Below are 21,589 nucleotides of genomic sequence, written 5' to 3'. Positions count from 1 at the left end.
CAATCACTCACACATTCACTTACTACAAAAACTGAATGGAAAATTTCAGTTATCTCTCTCTCTCTCTCATATACACACACACCATCAACATTACTCTCTCAGTCTCGCACACCCCATGAAACATACACACACACGCATCAATTCTTCTGTCTCACGCCAACTTCAAAAGAAGTTCAGTCATAAAACTGTCCATGTCTCTTTTCATTTGATGCCCACTTCAAAAGATCCCCTTTCCCCAAAACACATATTAAAAAAATATTTTCACTTGTCCGGCCATTGATTGAGAGATAAAACACAAACCACCTCCTGCTGACTGCAAAACTCCCGCCAAATTAGCCGCAAAAAACACACACACACACGTCCGTTTCATATGTCTTTCACTTTCTCTATGATTATACACACGTCCAATACAACAGCTCTCACATACATTTTCGTCTTCAACAGGTATGTATCTATTCTATAATATAAATTGTTTTTCTATAAGCATATAACAATTACTTATTCCATACTTCTTCACTTAGCTTTTATCTTCAATTTTCTTAAATTGGATATGTCTGCTATTAATTCTTACATACAATTTCCCCGTTAATTCTTACAGCTTCATTTTCTGTTTAAGCAATTCTTAGCATCAACTTCTTAATGCCTCTTCTACTTTTTCCTAGCCACCATACTTACCGAGAACATCGATTAACACTTTTTCTAATGCAATTCCCCTTTCTTCTGCCATTAACACAACCAGTTGCTCACACACCTTACAGTTTCTCATTCAAACTACATAATACGCAGAATTGTTGCATTAGTACAGTAGGGTATTTTGAGGGAGATTTGGCTGCTATTTCTACCAGGTCTACCTACCATGTAGAGGTCTGAACTTAATTTTCATTCACAGATTTGCATTTCAAACATTTAACATAATCTTTTCCATCGTAGAAATTTTCTACCATGACCTCACATTTTCTATGTATGTGTGTGTACCTTAAAAGACGTGATTAGACAGAGGTCCAATAGAATAGTTCTCAGAAACAGACTACCTACATATTCTTTCTTCACAACTCCTAAAGCTGTTTCCTGCGAAGATACTTTGGAAAGACTTCCGCCCTTCCCCCCACCCCATTTTCTCACAAATTTCTTTCTTTCAAAAATTTTTTTGCCAAAAATCCCCGTTTTCGGATATGAATGACTTATTCCATCGATTAAAACTTTTTCTAATGCAATTCTCCTTTCTTTTGCCATTAACACAACCAGTTGCTCACACACAGTTTCTCATTCAAACTACATAATATGCAGAATCATAAGGCACAGAGTCAATCATTGCAAATGGTTGGTTTCAATCTCACAGAGCAAGTGTTCTCCCACGGTCAACTTTACGTTAGATGCTCCCGTGTTGGCAGGCCACAAAGTCTATACATTTGTGCATCAGAAGGGAAAATGAGAAACGTTGCCTACAAAGAAGTGCTTCACTGAAAAGCCGGCATTTCTTCACATCTTCCAAATCCCCCCAGTCATCTGCCGCCTCAAAAGCTTCATATCTGCCATGCCAGCCAACGTAAGTTAATGACACACAACTTCACTCACTCACTCTATCTCACCCTCTTTCTCTCTCACATACACGCACGTCCATTTCATATATCTTTCAATTTCTGCTCTCTGCAAATAATTTTTTTACGGATACAACTGCTTACAAAAATTGGGATCAATGTATAATTTCTTTCTATGTTCATAATTAAATAAATGTTTTGATGATTAGACAGATGTCCAATAGAATAGCTCTTAGAAAGAGACTACATACAAATTCTTTTTTCACAACTCCTGAAGCCATTTTCTGACAGGGGTGGTGGTGAAATCTTCATACAGCTAGAGGCTCCAATCAAAACAGGGCACCCGAATGATAAGGTTGAGAAACACTGTTATAGATTATGCCTAACCAAAAATGACCACAGCCACATCATCCAAACAGACCAGGTGAAACAGGGTTTAGCTGCTAGTATATATATAATTGTTAAAAAGGACGTCAAACATTAAGGCAAGGCAAACATCTCAAGTCATATACAATATTATGACAGGAAGAAATTCAAAATCTTACAGCTCTTTCTGGAATATCCTCAAGTATGAGATATTCCAGAAAGAGCTGTAAGATTTTGAATTTCTTCCTGTCATAATATTGTATATGACTTGAGATGTTAGCCATGCCTTAATGTTTGATGTCCTTTTTAACAATTATATATATATAGGTGCAGGAGTGGCTGTGTGGTAAGTAGGTTGCTTACCAACCACATGGTTCCAGATTCAGTCCCACTATGTGGTACCCTGGGCAAGTGTCTTCTACTATTTGTGTGTGTGTGTGTGTGTATTTGTGTATGTGTCTGTGTTTGTTCCTCTACCAACTGATGTTGGTGTGTTTACATCCCTGTAACTTAACAGTTTAGCAAAAAAGAGCAATAGAATAAGTACTACGTGTAGAAAAGAATAAGTATTGAAGTTGATTTCTTCAACTAAAATTCTTTAAGGCAGTGCTCCAGCATGGTCACAGTCAAATGACTGAAACAATTAAAAGAATAAAAGAATTATTGAACGGAAAACATGTACAAAAATAATTATTGAACGGGAAACGTACAAACTTCAACACCAATAAATTGTTATTGTTTCTGAATGTTGTTTTTTATAACTACTATGGACTGCTCAAAGCTTACAAACCTTCTACACTTAGATCCTTGGATTTTATAATTACATACTGATAATATTCGTTCTGACTCCTGTGGACACTAAATGTGTGGAAGATGCAGACCACTCCCTCAATTTGTCCATTTTGTATATATGTCCATTATATGAATATATGTGTGTGTACATGTGAGATTGAGTGAGTGTGTGCATGTGTATAGGTAAATACAACTCTCTGTATATGTACGTGTGTGTGTGTGCACACATATACATTTATCTATATGTGTGTATATATGTATATGTGTGTGTCTGTGAATGTGTGTGTGTGCATGTATCTATGTATGAGTATATGCATATGTATGAGAGTGTGTATGTGTGCGTGTATATATATATGTATGTATGTATAATAACTTTCTCATTGATTCCAAACACAGACATACAACTTCATACAATGTCAGGCAAGTATATTTATGTTTTATATTTTATATTGTATCCACATATTCATATTTATGTATATTTTTACAAAGTATTCCAATGTTGGGAGATATATTGACAAAATGAACTCTGACTCTTAAAATTTGTTCTCTCTCTATTAATCTTTATATTTCATGACGCTTTATTAATTAGAACACTAATTTGTTGTTCTGTTCCTTTCTATCTGATTATTTAATGTGTATGAGGTTTTTCATGCTAACTACTTCATAAATTCTTATAAAGATTTTATCCTATATTTAAATTGTATATATATATATATATATATATATATATATATAAATATAGATATATATAATAAGGCAAATGAGGAGAATGAAGAATTTGAGCATTCAAACTTTGTTTATTTCCAGTTAGTTTATTCATAATAACAATCCAACATGTGGTTTGATCATACCAACTGCATATTGTTGCATATTCACATGCAGCGATTTGTGCATTATTAAGTACAATCTCTCCAGGGCATATAAGTATGAAACTTTTCGAAGAGGAATTTTCCTCCACCATTAATTTAAATTAGGCTTGATAATAGTTGTAAACCATGACATTCTTCTGTGAGATGTTTTTCTCAACTGTTTGTTTGGATAAAATTCAGTAGCAACAGCAGCAATGTTTGCTGAAGTTAGCAAATGTTCTTGGCTAGGCAAGAAGTGGTTACTTATAGCGTACTTATTTTTGATTGATTCTACATACTTTATGGTCACAAGGTATTTTGATGGATTTTAGAGTTGAATATATTATTTGAAATTTGTGTAGGTTATTGTTATGGAAGGATCTTGACCATTTTCACGTGACCAAATGTGGACTGATGCATTTCAATAAAATAAAGAAACTGTGTGAACTGTTGGCAGTTGACCATCAGCAGCTGACAGTATCAATCGTTTATATCGGATTACTGTGTTAGTTTAACATTGTACCTACATTTAGCACAGAGTACGTTCTGTGTGAACATATTAATTCTGTGAAAGGTTATTCTAGATAACCATATCTAAATATTTATTTGGGTAATACTATTCCTCCACTCTTGTGCACACCCCAACATCATCATAACTTTATTGGCAATGAGATACTGAAACTCATAACATAACATTTTGGCGACGAGGATTTTCAAATTCAGGCTGGATAGATTGTAGTTTGGAACATGGAAGAATTACTAGCTTCAGTAACTGAATTACAGAGACAACAACAACAGCAGCTGCAGAAGCAACTTCATTCACATAACTTCATTCACCCCTGATATGGTCGCAAACTCCATCAGTGAATTCATATATAACCTGGATGAGGGTATTACTTTTCCTGTGTATGACAGAAGGCATGAGGAGATTTTTAAAGAAGAGTAATCCAACTGCTAAGATGAAAAAAACCTGACATTTGTTAAGAAAGTTAGCCCCAGCCAAACATGAAAAATACTGCAACTATATATAACCAAAGAGACAGAGGAGAAGTCTGTTTTAAAGAAACTGTTGATACCCTTTCAAAGGTCAGCAAATAAAGCTCTTTAATATGCAGTGGCAATGCATGAATATTACAAAAAAAAGAGTTGAAGATTTTATTACATACATTGGAGTCGTTAATAGGGAATGCAAGAAATTTAAAATTAATGAACTAACGCCAGATATGTTTAAATGCTTAATTTTCATACAAGTTTTAATGGCAAAGAAAGATGCAGAAATTTGTAACTGAATTCTGACTAAATTAGAACAAAATCAGAAGCTAACACTACAAGAAATATTTGAGGAATGCCAGAGAATAATAAACCTAAGGTATGATGCGGAATAAACTGAAGTAAGAAACTGCTCCCCATATAAAGTCAGTGCAACTGAAAGTAAAAAAAGAAAGCAAAAAATTAACTCACATATACAGTTGGTGTGACCGAAAGTAAGAAATGAAAAGCAGAAAATTAACCCATGTTTTGGATGTGGAGAATAAACTATAGATTCAACTGTCCTTATAAAAATTGAAAATGCTGAAAGTGTGGTAAGATAGGTCACAAAAAAACACTGTAAATCAAAATCTAAAAAAACAGTTCAACAGAAAAAAAATCACTTAAACAGTATATTGGCAACAAGAAATACAAATGAACCCCAAACGAAATTTGTGTATGTAAAATTAACAATATAAATGTAAAATTATAGTTAAATACAGATAGGGACATTACTTTAATTAATAAAAACCCGTAGAAAAAAATTGGGAAACCTACACTGCAGAAAACATTGAAAATTGCCCATGGTGTCTTGGGGATTAAATTAATTTTTTATGGTAAAATCATTTGTAACATATTTCGTGGTCAGACTATAAACATGAAAGCTAATGTATTAAAAAATACAAGCAACATTTTTGGAACTGACTGGATGGAACTGGTCAAGTTATGGGATTTACCCATAAATAATTTTTGTAAAAATGTAATGGGGTCATGCACCAGTTCAAACATAGAGTCAGAAAATGTTTTTAAAGAAATGGAAAGATTGCGCTCTGATGTTTTCTTGGAAGAGTTGGGTCAGTGCAATAAACTCAAAGCCAGATTTCAGGTGAAAGAAAATGTATTACCAGTTTTGAAACCCAAACATAATGTTCTATTTGCAGCACTGGAACAGGCAAATAAAGAATTAGACAGACTGGAAAAAATAGGAGTGATTGAAAAGATGGATTACTCAGATTGAGTGAGTTCAAGTGTATATGTTAAAAAGAAGAACAATAGAATAAGTGTTTGTGCAGATTTCTCAACAAGACAAAATGAAAGCTCAAAACAGTATAACTATCCATTACCTAACCCAGAGGAAATCTCAAAACTAAATGGTGGTAAATTGTTCTCAAAATTACATTTGTCTGATGCATACTTACAGATACAAGTGGAAGAAAAATGTTCTAAGCTACTAACAATCAATACACATAAAGGTCTGTACAAGTTTAACCAGCTTCTGTTTGGTATAAAAGTTGCTGCAGATAAATTTCAACAGATGATGCTTGCAAAGTGTGACTTCATGATGGCCTACCTGGATGATTAATTAAAAGTAAATCCCAGGATCAGCATGTCAAGCACGTAAAATATGTGCTTGAAAAACTAAGGGATTATGGCTTCACTTTGAGTGAGGAGAAGTGTGAATTTTTCATACCTCAAATGAAATATTTAGAACAAATCATTGATAAAAATGGAGATCAATCAGATCTGCCAAGAGTAGATGCGATTAAAAATATGCCCCCTCCAACAAATATATCTACCTTACAAGCTTTTCTGAGATTCCAAACTATTAACAAATTTATATACCAAAAATACATAAGGTAAGAGTCCCACTAAATAATCTACTAAAAAAACATGTAAAGTGGAATTTGTCTGAAAATCATCAGAAGGTGTTTAACAAAATTAAAAAGATATTAACATTAGATTTTTCTTTAGCACATTTCAATCCTGTGGTGGAGATTGTAGTAGCTTCAGATGCCTCTAGGTATGGTATTGGAGCAATAATCCTTCATAAATATAAGATGGTAACATGAATACCATGGTTCATGCCTCATGTTCTCTGATATGAGCAGAAAAAAATTACAGCCAAATTGAAAGAGAGACTCTAGCAACTATTTTTGCTATAAAAAAAAGTTCATAGATTTTTACATAGTAGAAATTTTTGTCTACAGACTGATCATCATCTGTTATTATGATGAGCAGTCTGTAATCAAAAATTTCTACTGTGTAAAAATCTCTGAAATTTTTTACGACAAAAATAATTGAAAGAATGAAAATGAAAGAAAAACTGACAGCTAAAAGAGATAAAAACATGGCTTTTGCTGAACGCAACACAAATTCAAACCTGTTCTCAATGTGTGACAATGTGTTAATGTACGCACAAAGAGTCATAGTGCCAGCCACACTACAGAAGTAATTACTAAAGGAATTTCACATTGGTCCCCCAGGGATTTTGAGAATGAAATCATTAATGAGAAGTTATGTATTTTGGCCAACAATGGACCATGACATTGAAGAACTAATGAAAGCATTCAGAGATTGTGCCTTGGCCAAAAACAGATATTTCATGGTCCAGACTGCATGTTGATTATGCAGGTCACTTAACGGTTCATATTACCTTGTTGTGGTGCACAGTTTTTCAAAGTGGCCTGAAATGCATAAGTGTAAAAAGCTGACATCTGAAGTTACAGTACGTTTTTTTACACAAATTTTTTGCCAGATATGGTATTCCTGATACCACTGTGTCTAGATGAGTTCAAAAAATTTTGTAAAATGCTCGTTATCACACATGTGACCCCTCTGCTGTATTATCCTAGGTCAAATGTACAAGCACAGCATTTGGTTGATACTTTTAAGAGGACTTTAAAAAAGGCAAACAATGACGTAATGGATGGCCTAGCACTTAAACAATTTCTATGAGTGTACCGAGTAATACCTAATCCAAATACCCCATCTGGAATATCACCTGCGGAGTTAATGTTGGCTAGAAAGATCAGATCTGTCTTTGATAAGTTGATACCAAGTAAAAATAGAAAAATGGTGAACAACAAACATATTTCAAAATTTTTCAAATTAGGTGACAAAGTTTTCTTAAATCAGATAGATATGGTAAAGAAAGCTGGGTGTAATTATTAAACAGATTGGAAAAATATTATTCATGGTAAAAGGAAAAATGTCAAACATAAAAGACATTAACCAACTTAAAAAAAAGATGTATGGAAGAAACAGTCATGAGAGATTTAATTCCCATGGAAGTACTGTACAACACAGTTGAGGTACCAACACTCAAACAAACAGAAACTACACTTTCAAGTAATAGAAAAAAGAAAACAATGGAAATACTGGAGTTAAACCCTAAGTGTAAGAGATATTAAAACTCTGGATGGAGTTTAATTCTCAAAAAGGGACGTTATGGGAAGCTAATTCTCAAAAAAGGGAGATGTTGTGGAAGAATCCTGACCACCCCAATGTGACCAGAAGTGGATTGATACATTTCAATAAAATAGAGAAAATGTGTGAGCTGTCGGCAGCTGACAGGGTTGATTGGTCGTATTGGATTACTGTGTTAGTTTAATATCATACCTACACTCAGCATAGTACGGATCACATTCTGCATGAACATATTAATTCTGTGAATGGTTATTCTAGATAACCATTTCCAAATATTTATTTGGGTAACACTATTCCTACTCTCTTGTGTACACCCTAACGTCATCATAGCATTATTGGCAGCAAGATATTCAAACTCATGACATAACAGTTATTAAGAGTAGTAGTGGGTAATTATGAAGCAGTAAGAACTATAGTTATTAAAAAGTAGTAGTTATATTTTAAATTCTTCTAACTTATCAATAATATTAATATGCTAACTTTTTGTTTTTGTACATACTTCAAAGAAGTGCTAAAGCGAGAGAGAGGAGGACAGAGAGGAACTAAAAGAGAGAGTGAGAGAGAAAGGGAGAGTAAGAGAGAAGGTGAGAGAGTGAGACAAAAAAGAGAGAGTAAAAGAGGCAGTGAGTGATGACGGAATTCGTTTTGTGTTTTTAAATGTTTCAGAGAGAGAGAGAGTGAGAGAGAGTGAAAGAGACAGTGAGTGGTGATGGCATTCATTTTGTCTTTTTAAATGTTTCAGAGAGGATGTAAGAGAGAAAGAAAGAGGGTGAGAGAGAGAGGAAAAGAGAGAAAGAGAGAGAGTGAAAGACACAGTGAGTGGTGATGGTATTTATCACAAGAGAAGTAGATACATAGATACATATACACATTGTTAAATCAAAAGCAGGAAAGAGGAGAGACACAAGCGAAGTGAAAGAGAAAGAGAGAAAGTGAGAGAGAGACAGTAAATACATAAATCCAAAGAAAAGTTCATACATAGATACATACACACAGCAAATATTGGATGTCAAAGACAGGATGCCCCTGGAGCTCCACTATGCTGATGACCTTGCCCTAATTGCTGAGTCACTATCAGAACTAGAGGAGAAGTTTCAGGTGTGGAAGCAAGGACTACAATCGAAGGGCCTTAGAGTCAACCTAGCTAAAACCAAAATCCTAATAAGTAGGAAGGTAGACAAAACACAAACCCCTTCAGGTAGATAGCCCTGCTCGATTTGTAGAAAAGTCGTAGGTAGAAACTCCATAAGTTGTACCCAGTGCAAGCTATGGACACATAAGAGATGCAGCAATATCAAAGAAGGCTAACTAGTAAGATAGTTTTTGTATGTGGCAGATGCTCAGGAGCAATAAACACTGAAAATGTGCAGAAAACAACCTTTGCCACATTCCAGGAAGAAAAACTAGAAATAGTCGATAGCTTCCACTATCTAGTTAATAGCTGGGGAGGGTGCGCTAAAAGTGTAGCTGCTAGAATAAGAATAGCCTGGGCAAAATTCAGAGAGCTCTTACCTCTGCTGGTGACAAAGGGCCTCTCACTCAGAGTAAAAAGTAGACTGTATGACGCATGTCTATGAACTGGCATGCTACATGGCAGTGAAACATGGGCTGTGACTGCTGAGGACATGCGTAAGCTTGCAAGAAACGAAGCCAGTATGCTCCAATGGATGTGTAATGTCGGTGTGCATACTCGACAGAGTGTAAGTACCTTGAGAGAAAAGTTAGACCTAAGAAGCATCAGTTGTGGTGTGCAAGAGAGACGACTGCGCTGGTATGGTCATGTGGCAAGAATGGATGAGGATAGCTGTGTGAAAAAGTGCCACACCCTAGCGGTTGAGGGAACCTGTGGAAGAGGTAGACCCAGGAAGACCTGGGATGAGGTGGTGAAGCACGACCTTCGAACTTTAGGCCTCACCGAGGCAATGACTTGTGACCGGGACCTTTGGAAATATGCAGTACATGAGAAGACCCGGCAAGCCAAGTGAGAGCATAATCTGTGGCCTCTGCCAGAAGTGTAGCCAGCTCACTTATTCCTATCTTTACTTCATTGGACACTAAACTCTGCTTACGAAGACTTGTTGAGGCAAGTGAATTTGAAATCCAAATCGAACCAAATTCAACGACTGGCACCCATGCCAACCTCTCCTTCATTGGACACTAAACTTTGCTTGCGAAGACCTGTTGGGGCAAGTGAAATCAAAATCGTAATCAAACCATATTCAATGACTGGCACCTGTGCCAGTAGAGCACTAACAGCACCGTTCAAGTGTGATCACTGCCAGAGCAGCTGTCTGGCTTCCGTGCAAGTGGCATGTAAATAGCACCGTTTGAGCGTGATTGTTACCAGCGCCACCTTACTGGCACTTGTGCCAGTGGCACATTAGAAAATCGTTCGAGCAAGGTCATTGCCAGTGCTGCTGGACTGGCACCTATACAGGTGGCATGTAAAAAACACCATTTTGAGCATGGTCGTTGTCAGTACCGCGTGACTGGCCTTCGTGATGGTGGCACGTAAAAGTACCCACTACACTCTTGGAGTGGTTGGCATTAGGAAGGGCATCCAGCTGTAGAAACTCTGTCAGATCAAATTGGAGCTGGTGCAGCCATCCGGTTCACCAGTACTCAGTCAAATCATCCAACCCATGCTAGCATGGATAGCGGACGTCAAACGATGATGATGATGATTACGACACGAGGATAAAATTAACTCACAAATGGCTGAGTACTCTACAGACATGCGTAACATTGACATAGCTCTCAAGGAGATTCAGCCTCACACAGAATATGACAAGGCTGGCCCCTTTGAATTACAGCTACAACATATATATATATGAGAGAGGAGTGTTGGTGACTCAAAGGAAGGTGGCGTTTGTTTTGTGTTTTCAACCACAACAAATATTGGATACTGTATTCTAAACAAAAACTGTCTAATACATTCCTATATGTTTTTCACTTGAAACACTGAATCATTTTGGAAGAAAAACTGAGAGAGAAAGAGAAAGAGAGTAAGAGCTTGAAGTAAGAGCTTGAACTAGAACAATTCCAGTCAGTGGCAAAGTAACAGAGAGAGAGAGAGAGAGAGAGAGAGAGAGAGAGAGAGAGAGGTGAAGACTTCATTGTGGACTATCTGACACTGTCTGTCTGTTTGCCTCTCTCTCTAGGCATGTGTTTGTGTATGTGTGTGCATGTATGGGTATGTTTGTATATATATGAGTGTGTGTGTTGCTATTTTGAATCGCTTTCTGCCACTGACCATAAACTGCTATTAAAGGCCCAACCAACCACACACACACACACACATTTGTTTTAACCCATTTCAACTACAGCCATACATCATACGTGGTGTTTTACTCCAAAATTTAAATTTTGAATTTGTTTTCATTATAAAATTACACCTCAGCTAAAAAACATTTTCTGGTTTCAGAATACAATGTTGTCTTTTTCTTTCTTTATTTTTTAAGTTAGAATTTCTGGCTCATTTGTTGATGTGTCATCATTACACGTAGGCATTACACCTTTAAGATTGGGGAACCAGTTAGGGGCCCGCTGGATCGCTCTCGGCATACCAGCAAACCACAAAATCACACCAGCCAGCATCACCACTACCTCCAAGTCTGTTATATATATGTATGTGTGTGTATGTTTGTGTCTGTGTTTGTCCCACCACCACCACCATTGCTTGACAATCAATATTGGTGCATTTGTGGCCTTGTAATTTAGCTGTTCAGCAGAAGAGACTGATAGAATAAGCACCAGGCTTACAGGGAATAAATCCAGCGGTCAATTTCTTCAACTAAAGGGTGGTGCTCCAGCATGGCCACCATCAAATGACTGAAACAAATAAAAGAATAAAAGAATACCAGAAAAACGTTCTGCAAGAAGGTTCTTTGAATATGTACGATGTTTTTAAGGTTAAATAGTAATTCCATTTACATTTGTGTAACAGATATTTTAGTTGGATTATATAGTCATTGGTGTTACATTACTTTCTATATTCTGTAACTGTCACAATATACTTTTCTAGGCCTGAAATTTTTGTGGGGAAGGACCAGTTGATTAGATCGACCCAGTATGCAACTGGTACTTAATTTATCAACCCCAAAAGGCTGAAAAGTGAAGTCGACCTCGGCAGAGTTTGAACTCAGAACATAAAGACAGTCATAATATACAAACATTTCTCATGGCACCAATACAGTTTACAGATGCTTACATTTTTTTATGTTTTCCGTGAATTTTTCATGAGTCCAGTTATTATTATTGTTTTAAAGTGTTTTTAGGTTATATTATATATCATCTTATATTGAACTCTATTCTTATATTCTTTATATGTCTTTGTTATTATAGTTATGCTTAGAGGAAAAAGTTTATTGAAATTATATAGATTAATGCATTATATTATTTAAATTTTTTTTAAATGTTGTGTAAGCAATTAGAACTTCTTTCATATCTAGTGTTAACTAACCTATTTTTCAAAGTAAATATTTGGTACTATTCCTCCAGGCATAAATTGCATCTTTTGTTTCTATTTTATAAGATTTTGCAGTACTAATAATTTCCTATTTGAATGAATATTTAATTTTTTTAGTACTATGAAACCTTATAAAATAGGAGATGAGAGATGCAATTTATACCTGGAGGAATTATATCAAATATTTATTTCGAAAAATAAATTAGTTAACACTAAACAGAAAAGAAGTTTTAATTGCTTACACAAACGTTTTCATTTTTAAAAAATTAAATAATAGAATGCATTAATTTACATAATTTCAATAAATTTTTTCTCTAAACATAACTACAATAACTATAATAATAAAGATGCTGATAAAGAATATAAGAATAGAACTCAATTTAAGATTATATATAACCTAAGAACATTTAAACACAATAATAATAATAATAATAATAATAATAATAATAATAATAATAATTAATTCGTTTTATTGGCCACAAATAATAATAATAATAAGTTAGAAGAATTTAAAATACAACTGACTACTTCTTTTTAATAACCACATGCTTCTTACTGCTTAGTAATTACCCATTGCTACCATTAATAACTTTCACAAATTTCAAATAATATAATCAACTCTGAAACCCATCAAAATACTTTGTGACTATAAGTATGAAGAATCAATCAAAAATAAGTATTTTATAAGTAACCATTCCCTGCCCAGACAAGAACATTTGCTAACTTCAACAAACATATTGCTGCTGTTGCTACTGAATTTTATCCAAATAAGCAGTTGAGAAAAACATCTCACAGAAGAATGTCATGGTTTACAACTACTATCAAGCCTAATTTAAACTAATAGCGGAGGAAAATTCCTCTTCAAAAAATGTCACATTTATATGTCCTGGAGAGATCATACTAATAATGCATAAATCGCTGGATTTGAATATGCAATTGGTGTGATCGAAATATGTGTTGGACTATTATTATGAATGAACTTACTGGAGATAAACATAAAGCGTGAATGTTCAAATAGCTCATTCTCATCATTCTCCTTATCATAAATATTGTACTTTACACTCTAAGTAGCCAAGAACTGTCAGATGGGAGCTAAAGGAAGATTACGAAAAATGCACCATCAGAAGGAACCAGTCTTGGCATTTTACTAAGCGAAATTTGGTATCTGCCTGGATATTATATCCCTCCTGTTACTATATATATATATATATATATATAGAGAGAGAGAGAGAGAGAGAGAGAGAGAGAGAGAAATCATTTAATAAACACAATATATGGTTTTATGTACTACTATTAGTTTCATGTATCGAGAGCATGCTAGACAATATTTTTTAACATGCCTGATGTCCTAGCACAGGGTAGTACCTGATGATTGTGTTAGGACACTAGACATGTTAAAAAATATGTTCTAGCAAGCTTTCAGCACATGAAACTAATAGTAGAACATAAAAATGTATATTGTATTTATTAAATGAATTTCGTGTCTCACTAGACAGAGTACTTTTTTTTTGTTGATCTTATCATAATGGAACAGCATACGCACTATATATATGCACATATACATCTATCAATACATACACATACACACACATTATCTTTACCATTTGATTTGTTCTTTATTCTTTTTTCCAACTATCTATACTACTCTTGATTATTAACTATTTATAAATGCTTTATCCAAATGTAAATTTTCTATTGTTTGAATATCTGTCTGAAGAATTTCTAATAGGAAATTTCTTAAATGTTGGATCCAACCTGTACAATTTTGTGATGCCTGTTAGCAAATGAAACATGTAATGGTGAATAAATAATTATTTATGAGCATTATAATGCCAAAAAATTTCTCCAAGTTCCTGTTTTGTTATATAATAAGTCTGCAAACAATATTTTCAGAATTTTCAACTCTAATATGTACCTCGAGTACATGCTGAACTGTAATACTTGGATAAGCAGATGTGCTTCAAGAGGATACAGCTTCAGTTTTACCCTACTTACATAATGCACACATACACACACACACGTGCACGTGCGCACACACACACACACACACACATTTGCAGTTTTAGTTCTGATTCCAACATTTGGGATACTTGAGTGATCTGTAGAAGAAATTCACTTCAAAGACATCAAACCTGCAAGATTCTATTATCAACTGAAAATCTCCACAAAAATAGTGATATCAAGAGGTTCTACCAATGAAGAGATAAGGAGGTAGGAGCTTGAGATCAATGCAGACAGCCTTCAAATATCACAAGTATCTCTCAGACAATACTTGCTAAACAACAGCAGCAAAAATAAATACATTTACTTAGTGCTGGAAAGTAAAGAAAACAATATCTTACATATTGGAAGTGAGCTTCTCAGGAAGTGCTCTGTTCTTGACAACCTTCCATACAACCCCAAATCAGCCAAACTAGCATACCTCAAAGAAGATCTGGAGGGAAAACACTCAGTATACCAAAAGAGACTATGCATGAGTATGTTTCTTGAAGACTTGAAGACATGAAGTAAGGCCTTTCTTGGACCACTACATCACATCACATTTTGAAGGCTGTACATTTGCAATCCAAGAACAACAGATTACTACTAAATACCTAATCAACTAAGATAACTGAAAATGTAGATTATTTTATATTTCTGTGGAAAACATCACACAAGTGATTAGCTGCCCAAAAATGTCATCAAGATATTACCTCCCTATATGACACGATGTCACAAAAACAATATACAATTCCATTTGGAAAAAAGACTATCCTGGAATAAATATAGAGAATACTCCTGTTATTGAATACGTACACAAACACCAGCACAAGGAATACTGGTGGAACATTCCCCTCAAAGCATCTGTCAAGTGTAAGCAACAACAGGCTGGATATTGTTGTTTGGGACAGATAAGTAAAAGTATGTACCATCAAAGAGCTGTCCTGCTGATGTGAACATCTCTTTGAAAATCAAATAGAAAGAAGACAAATATGGACAACTGCTTTGAAACCTCCAGCTTCTATATATGGATTACAAATTTACATTAACACCAACAATAATTGGAGCACTTGATTTTGTAAGTAAATGCCTAACTACCAATCTGGATAGGCTTGGATTTTCAGAAAAAGAAATCAACCAACTGATTCACACATTACAAATACAATCTGTAAATGGAACAGTAAAACTATACAAGATTTTTGTCAGGTTTAAAATGTGACATTGTTTCTGTTATCTACATTCCAAAGATGGAGCTTTGTGTCTTTGTTAGAAACCAGCTCCTTCTTCAGAGGAAGAATTTAAATAATTGAAAACAGAAGTGATATGCATACATTCATATATATATACACAAGCACACAAACATACACAAATATAGATGTATAGACTACATACATATAGTTTACATAGAATCTCTGGAATGTATTGTCAGTAATGTTTCTAGGATCTCATGGGTTTCAACATCAGACCTCCTTGCCTAGTTGACCCAGCCAGGGTTGATCAAGAATCAGCATACGTCCTAGTAGCACCAAACTACTGGTCTGACCCCTTTTCCAAAGCCACATAGTAACTTTCTTTGCAGCTTCACAGACAGAATTTATATTTCTCCTTTTTACTGCACCAGTAACTCCAAGGCCAGCCAGAGCTTTTCAGAATATAGGCACCACAAAACCTCAATAGCCCACTTCTACTGCCTTGTGGCATGCCTGCCAGCTCCAATTTCTGCACGTCTTTACCAAATCTGGCAAGCTTCCTCACATGAACTTCTTTCATGTGTTCCTCCCAGTGCACACTCAGTTCCCACACGATCACTTGCTTTGTAGAATTTGAGATCATTATATTTGGGCAGAGTGTTGTTGCTATGATATGACCAGGAAACTTTCTACAAGATCTACTTTCAGATGCCAATCTAGGGCTGTGGGGTTGAAGTTTCAGTGAACTGGACTTCTCTCCAGCTCAGAGAAAAATGATGATGGCCTCTTTCCTGGGGTGGTATTTACTGAACTGAATGGCTGTCAATATCACTTTCATAACTACCCTGAGCACCAACAGTACTGGCCATTGGCTAAGACTCCAGGACAGTTGCTGAGGAGATGTTGAAGGGGCACCCTTTTAGTACACAAAGGACAAAACAAGGTTTCACTCTTGCCTCATGTCTGATGGTAAGACAAAATAATGGAAACAACTTGTTAAATGGAAGTTTTAATAATTAACACAAAGTTGACCCATCTTGGACATCAATCACAGCTTTGATACATTTTAGAATTAACTCATACAGATTCTGAATGGTTGTTAGGAAAATTCTGATCTATTCTTCAAGTAAAACATGTTTTAGCTCTTTCAGCAATGATGGCAGAGTGAAGTGGCTCCTTCCTTGCAGCTTGAAAATGCACTATATATGTTTGATTATATTCAGATCTAGAGACTGTGGGAAGAAGAGGTAGTCCAAGTAGTCAACTTCACTTTTGAGATTGTCACACCAACTTTGAATAATATTAATCATGTTCATCATAGCACTATTGTCCTGGAAGATTGCACTACCATCAGGAACAATGTCTATACTATAGATTGGATATGATCAGCCAAAATATTGGTGTTAACTCCACCATGTAGAACAATAAAAAGGCCAAGAATATTCTGTGATATGAGTACCAAAATCACAGAGCCACCGCTATGCTTCATGGTAGGGGGCCAAACAGAGTTGAGAGCTTCTTTGCGCTGTCTCCAAACAAAAACTTGCTCCAAAATGGCCACTTGCTGATTGTCTGGATACCATTTTTCCACTTACCAATATCAATGAGAGACAGGAGAGGTTTAGCAGTTGTAGCTTACCTATGGTATCAGGTTTATAGAGCTCACAGCAAATGATTCTGGTTGACAAAGGGTTGGCATGGTGGGGGTTTAGCTCTACTTTCACTTTTGCTGCAGTAGTTAATGATTTCTAAACACAATACATTTCATTATTCTTTGGTCCCTCTCAGTGAAATTTGCCTCTGCTCAGAATTATGCTTGTCAGAGCAAGTTATACCTTGGTTTTGAAATGCCAACATGATTTAAGAGACAGTACTTCTTGAAATATTAAACAATTCAACAGTTTCAGTGAATGAAACTCCAACCATCCACACTCCAACTTATTTGTCTTCTTTGGAAATCAGATTTGTCATGCATTTTAACTTACTTAAATATAAATACCTCAAAAAAAAAAAAAAAAAAAACGAAAAAGAAAAGAAAACAGAGGGTTATATCATAAAGTACAAGGTATACATATTGCATATGAACACATATTTAGACAAGAACAGTTTTAAATTTGTTATATTTGTCAAAAGAAAAAAATAGTTAAATAAAAAGTTGGATTTCCGTAATTTTGTCCAAAGCCTATCAAGCCTTCTTCATAATTCATCCTCCCAATACCCACCACTCTTCTAACTACAGCATTATATACCCAGCTATTGTAATCATATGAAAACAGAAACACATATGTCATCCCCTCATTAATACAACCATTTTCCCCACTTTTTCAGAGCCACCTCCCCTTGTCACCCACCCTGCATTCTCAATAACATCTCTAACTACTGTATTTGCCATTTAAGACCTCGTATCAGCCACCCCACCCCCAGTGTTTGTTGCTCTCTCAAACCTATCTCTGATCTCCACCCCTGTTGGTGTGTATTCCCCTTTCCCATCCACACTTCACATCATCCCCCTAATTTTCACCTATACAGTTCTTTATAATGTTGCTCTCGACCCACCTTATTCTGTACTGCCACCTGCCTCCTCCTTGACCCACTCTTATTTCCTTCATCTTCCCTCCTAAACTGATATTTATCATTGACCATGCCTCCTCCGCTGTTTGCCATTCACTGCATTCGCTTATGTCTCCACATCTAATCCTCTATCATTCTCCTCACACTTTTGCAAACTTATTTGCCTATCATTCCTATTCCTCTGTACCCATCCCCTTCATATTCACCTGCTTATGCTTTGAGTGCATATCCTGACACCAGCAACTTTCATTTCCCCTTTCTAGTTGGGGTAGCTATGTATCTCCTTGACAGCAAGTCACCTGTTCCTATCTACCTATCATCCTTTTACCTCTCAACACCTGGCATTAAGCCACCTCCCCCAATACTACACCCCCCACTAAGTTGAGAGGATCTTATCTTGCAAGTTACATAGTTAGTAACATAAAAAGGCACCCAGTACACTCTGTTGTTGGTATTAGGAAAGGCATCCAGCAGTGGAAACCATGCCAAAACTGACTTGGAGCTCGGTACAATGCAATCTTCTGACCTGCTGGATCCTGTCAAACCATCAAATCCATCCCAGCACAGAAGACAGGTGACTGATAATGATAATGTTCTACATATCTACAGTGTTCAATGTGATAAGATAACCACAACGAAACGCATGCATCCATTGATCTGGAGAGAGGGCACTCTAAAATGACCTGGTGTGTTTACACTTTTTTGTCTACAGTGAGAATATTTACAGATGCTAGACTTGGAAAATGGAAAGCCACACCCAGATACATACATGAGTAGTGACATACTCACATCCATATGAATGAATGAGGAAATTTTAATTATCTTTTTGCTATCACATATTTAATTCTTATGACAACTAAGAGATACTTGGAATTGGAATTTTTTAATATATTATGATAAAATATATTTGATGCTAATAGCATTTCATATTTTCAAATTAATATTCAATGCCTGGACCTCTTATTTCCAATCATTTCAGCATTGATCTCTTTTCTCTTTTTAACATAATCTCTTTTCTCTTTGATATTTTCAATGTTATATAAATAGATAATTTCAGATTAAGTCAATTTCAAATAATCTAAATAATATGTTTAACAAATAACATGATTACCTTTGAAGGAAATGTTCTGCCATGTATTGCATTTAAAATGATACAAAAGAATATCTTTAATTGGTGATCTATCTATAGTTCGGCCTCCTATCAACAGCATATAATTCCGAGTATTAACAGCTACATGGAACATTCGAGGCTGCAACTGAATGAAAAGAAAATATTAAATATATTATAATAATACACATTGGGAAAACTATTCATATCACTATTTTGTTTTATATATGTTATATAGATTCTTTGATCATCATCAGAGGCAATATTTTACATATATACATTTCTTTCAGTTTGAACTTACAGACATTATTGTATCACATAAGTGATCATCATATGATAACAATGTGCCAATTTTAATGATACATAAATATTTATTTCATCTTGCACTCAGCTCTGAACTTGGCTCATTATTAAAATATTTAGTGGATACTATCTCCTCCACTGATATCACAAAACATCTCAGAGCAAAATAATTCCATCAATATTCTTCAGAACAACAAAAATATCATAATACTTTTAGCACAAAAATATAATAGTGTAATAATTAAAGGTAAAGAATACACTGAAAAAATACACTCATTCTTGATAAAAACCTAAAAAAACAAGGAGTAAATGAAAGAGCATATTTTATATATGTACAAATATGTTGATAACTTTCTCGAAAACTAAGAGAGTAATTGAGAAATCCAAATGTTTAAAAGATCTAGGACTAACAAGATCACTTACGTGAAGGAATCATTTACTTCACCAACAATAAACTTCTCTAACTAACAGTGTCAAATTCTCAAAATTTTGAAAATGAGCCTAACAATAACAGTTCTGAAACTTATCACAGGTTCCAATGAAACAGCAATGCACTCTAACATTAGAAATACTTAGCCCTGATACTCCACATCCAATACATTCCACTTAATTATTTACACCATAGAATCAGACAACTTCATTCAATCCAAAATAGAACCCAAACAAATGATAGCAAATCTATGTAGTTACTCAATATGCTAGTGGAGAAGTACTGAGAATAAACCATTATACTTGGCTTTCATTGATCTAGAGAAAACCTTTGATGGAGTACCCCACTGTGTGATATGGTGGGCTCTGGTGGGCTCTGAGAAGGCTAGAGATAGACAATTGGCTGGTGAAAGCTGTACAGGCCATGTACAAAGACACTGTATGTAAGGTGAGAGTTAACCACAAGTACACCAGTACAAGTAGAGGTTCATCAAGGCTCAGTCTTTAGCCCCTTCCTTTTCATTTTTGTCCTCCAGGACATAACAGAGGAGTTCAAGACGGGCAGTCCCTGGGAACTACTATATACTGATGATCTTGCCCTCATAGCAGTTCCATATCAGAGATAGACAAGAAATACCAGGTGTGGAAGCAAAACCTGGAATCTAAGGGCCTAATGGTTAACTTAGCAAAGACGAAGGTTCTAGTAAGAAAAAAAAAACTGACAGGACCCTACCATCTTCAGGTAGGTAGCCCTATATGATTTGTAGGAAAGGTGTAGGCAGAAATTCCATTCAGTGTACCCAGGGAAAGCTATGAATCACAATTTGAATTTGATTATTTCACTTAACCGGCATCACTTTGTATAACATTCATTTTATATTTTAACCTTTCAAAAAAACCTTCAACTGGATACAAACTATATTTTAATTTTTATTACATTTTAAGTTTTTCTCTTAAATGCACCCCATTATATGCCATATGAAAGCTTTATTATATTGCAATTTGCCTACAGAACCTTTCAACATTGATTTTAAATGCACACCCAAAAACATCTTTCATCACCTAAAATGAGTTTTAAAGATATCGAATGTCCAAATGAATTTTTTAGTTATTTTTTTTTTTATTATTATTACTATCATTATATTTATTTATCATTGTTATTATTATTGTTAATAAGGCAGCAATGCCAGCAGAACCTTTAGTGAGCTGGGAAAAATGTTTAGTGATATTTTGCCCATCCCTAAATTCTGATTTAAGTTCCACCAAAGTTAGCTTTGCCTTTCTTCCATATAAAGATTACTCATGTTCATATTTATATTAGATAAAATAATGTTTTCGGTACTTTAATTTTATAATTGATTTTTATTTCGCTTCATATAATCTATACGTCAGAAATTGCATTACTTCATTCCTTCTTTCAACATTTTTTATATTTATATTCAATACACCAGACATGCAGTTGTGTGTATATATACATATATATGTATTGTGTATATATACAATGTATTTATGCTTATGTATATATATATATATATATATAT

The 21,589-nt window shown here is 35.0% G+C and overlaps 1 protein-coding gene across 1 annotated transcript in view; it reads right to left on the bottom strand.

The window, feature by feature from the left end:
- Positions 1-21,589, bottom strand: part of LOC106877988 (multiple epidermal growth factor-like domains protein 8) — a 575,983-nt gene that overhangs the window by 192,288 nt on the left and 362,106 nt on the right. Inside the window, exon 19 of the mRNA XM_052968134.1 lies at positions 19,320-19,464. Within this exon, the coding sequence (XP_052824094.1) occupies positions 19,320-19,464 (145 nt within the window). The remainder of the gene's footprint in view (positions 1-19,319; positions 19,465-21,589) is intronic.

This window comes from Octopus bimaculoides, chromosome 1 (assembly GCF_001194135.2).
Source record: "Octopus bimaculoides isolate UCB-OBI-ISO-001 chromosome 1, ASM119413v2, whole genome shotgun sequence".
NCBI lineage: Eukaryota > Metazoa > Mollusca > Cephalopoda > Octopoda > Octopodidae > Octopus > Octopus bimaculoides.
Note: the sequence above shows the minus strand (reverse complement) of the source record. Positions and strands in the feature narration are given on the sequence as shown.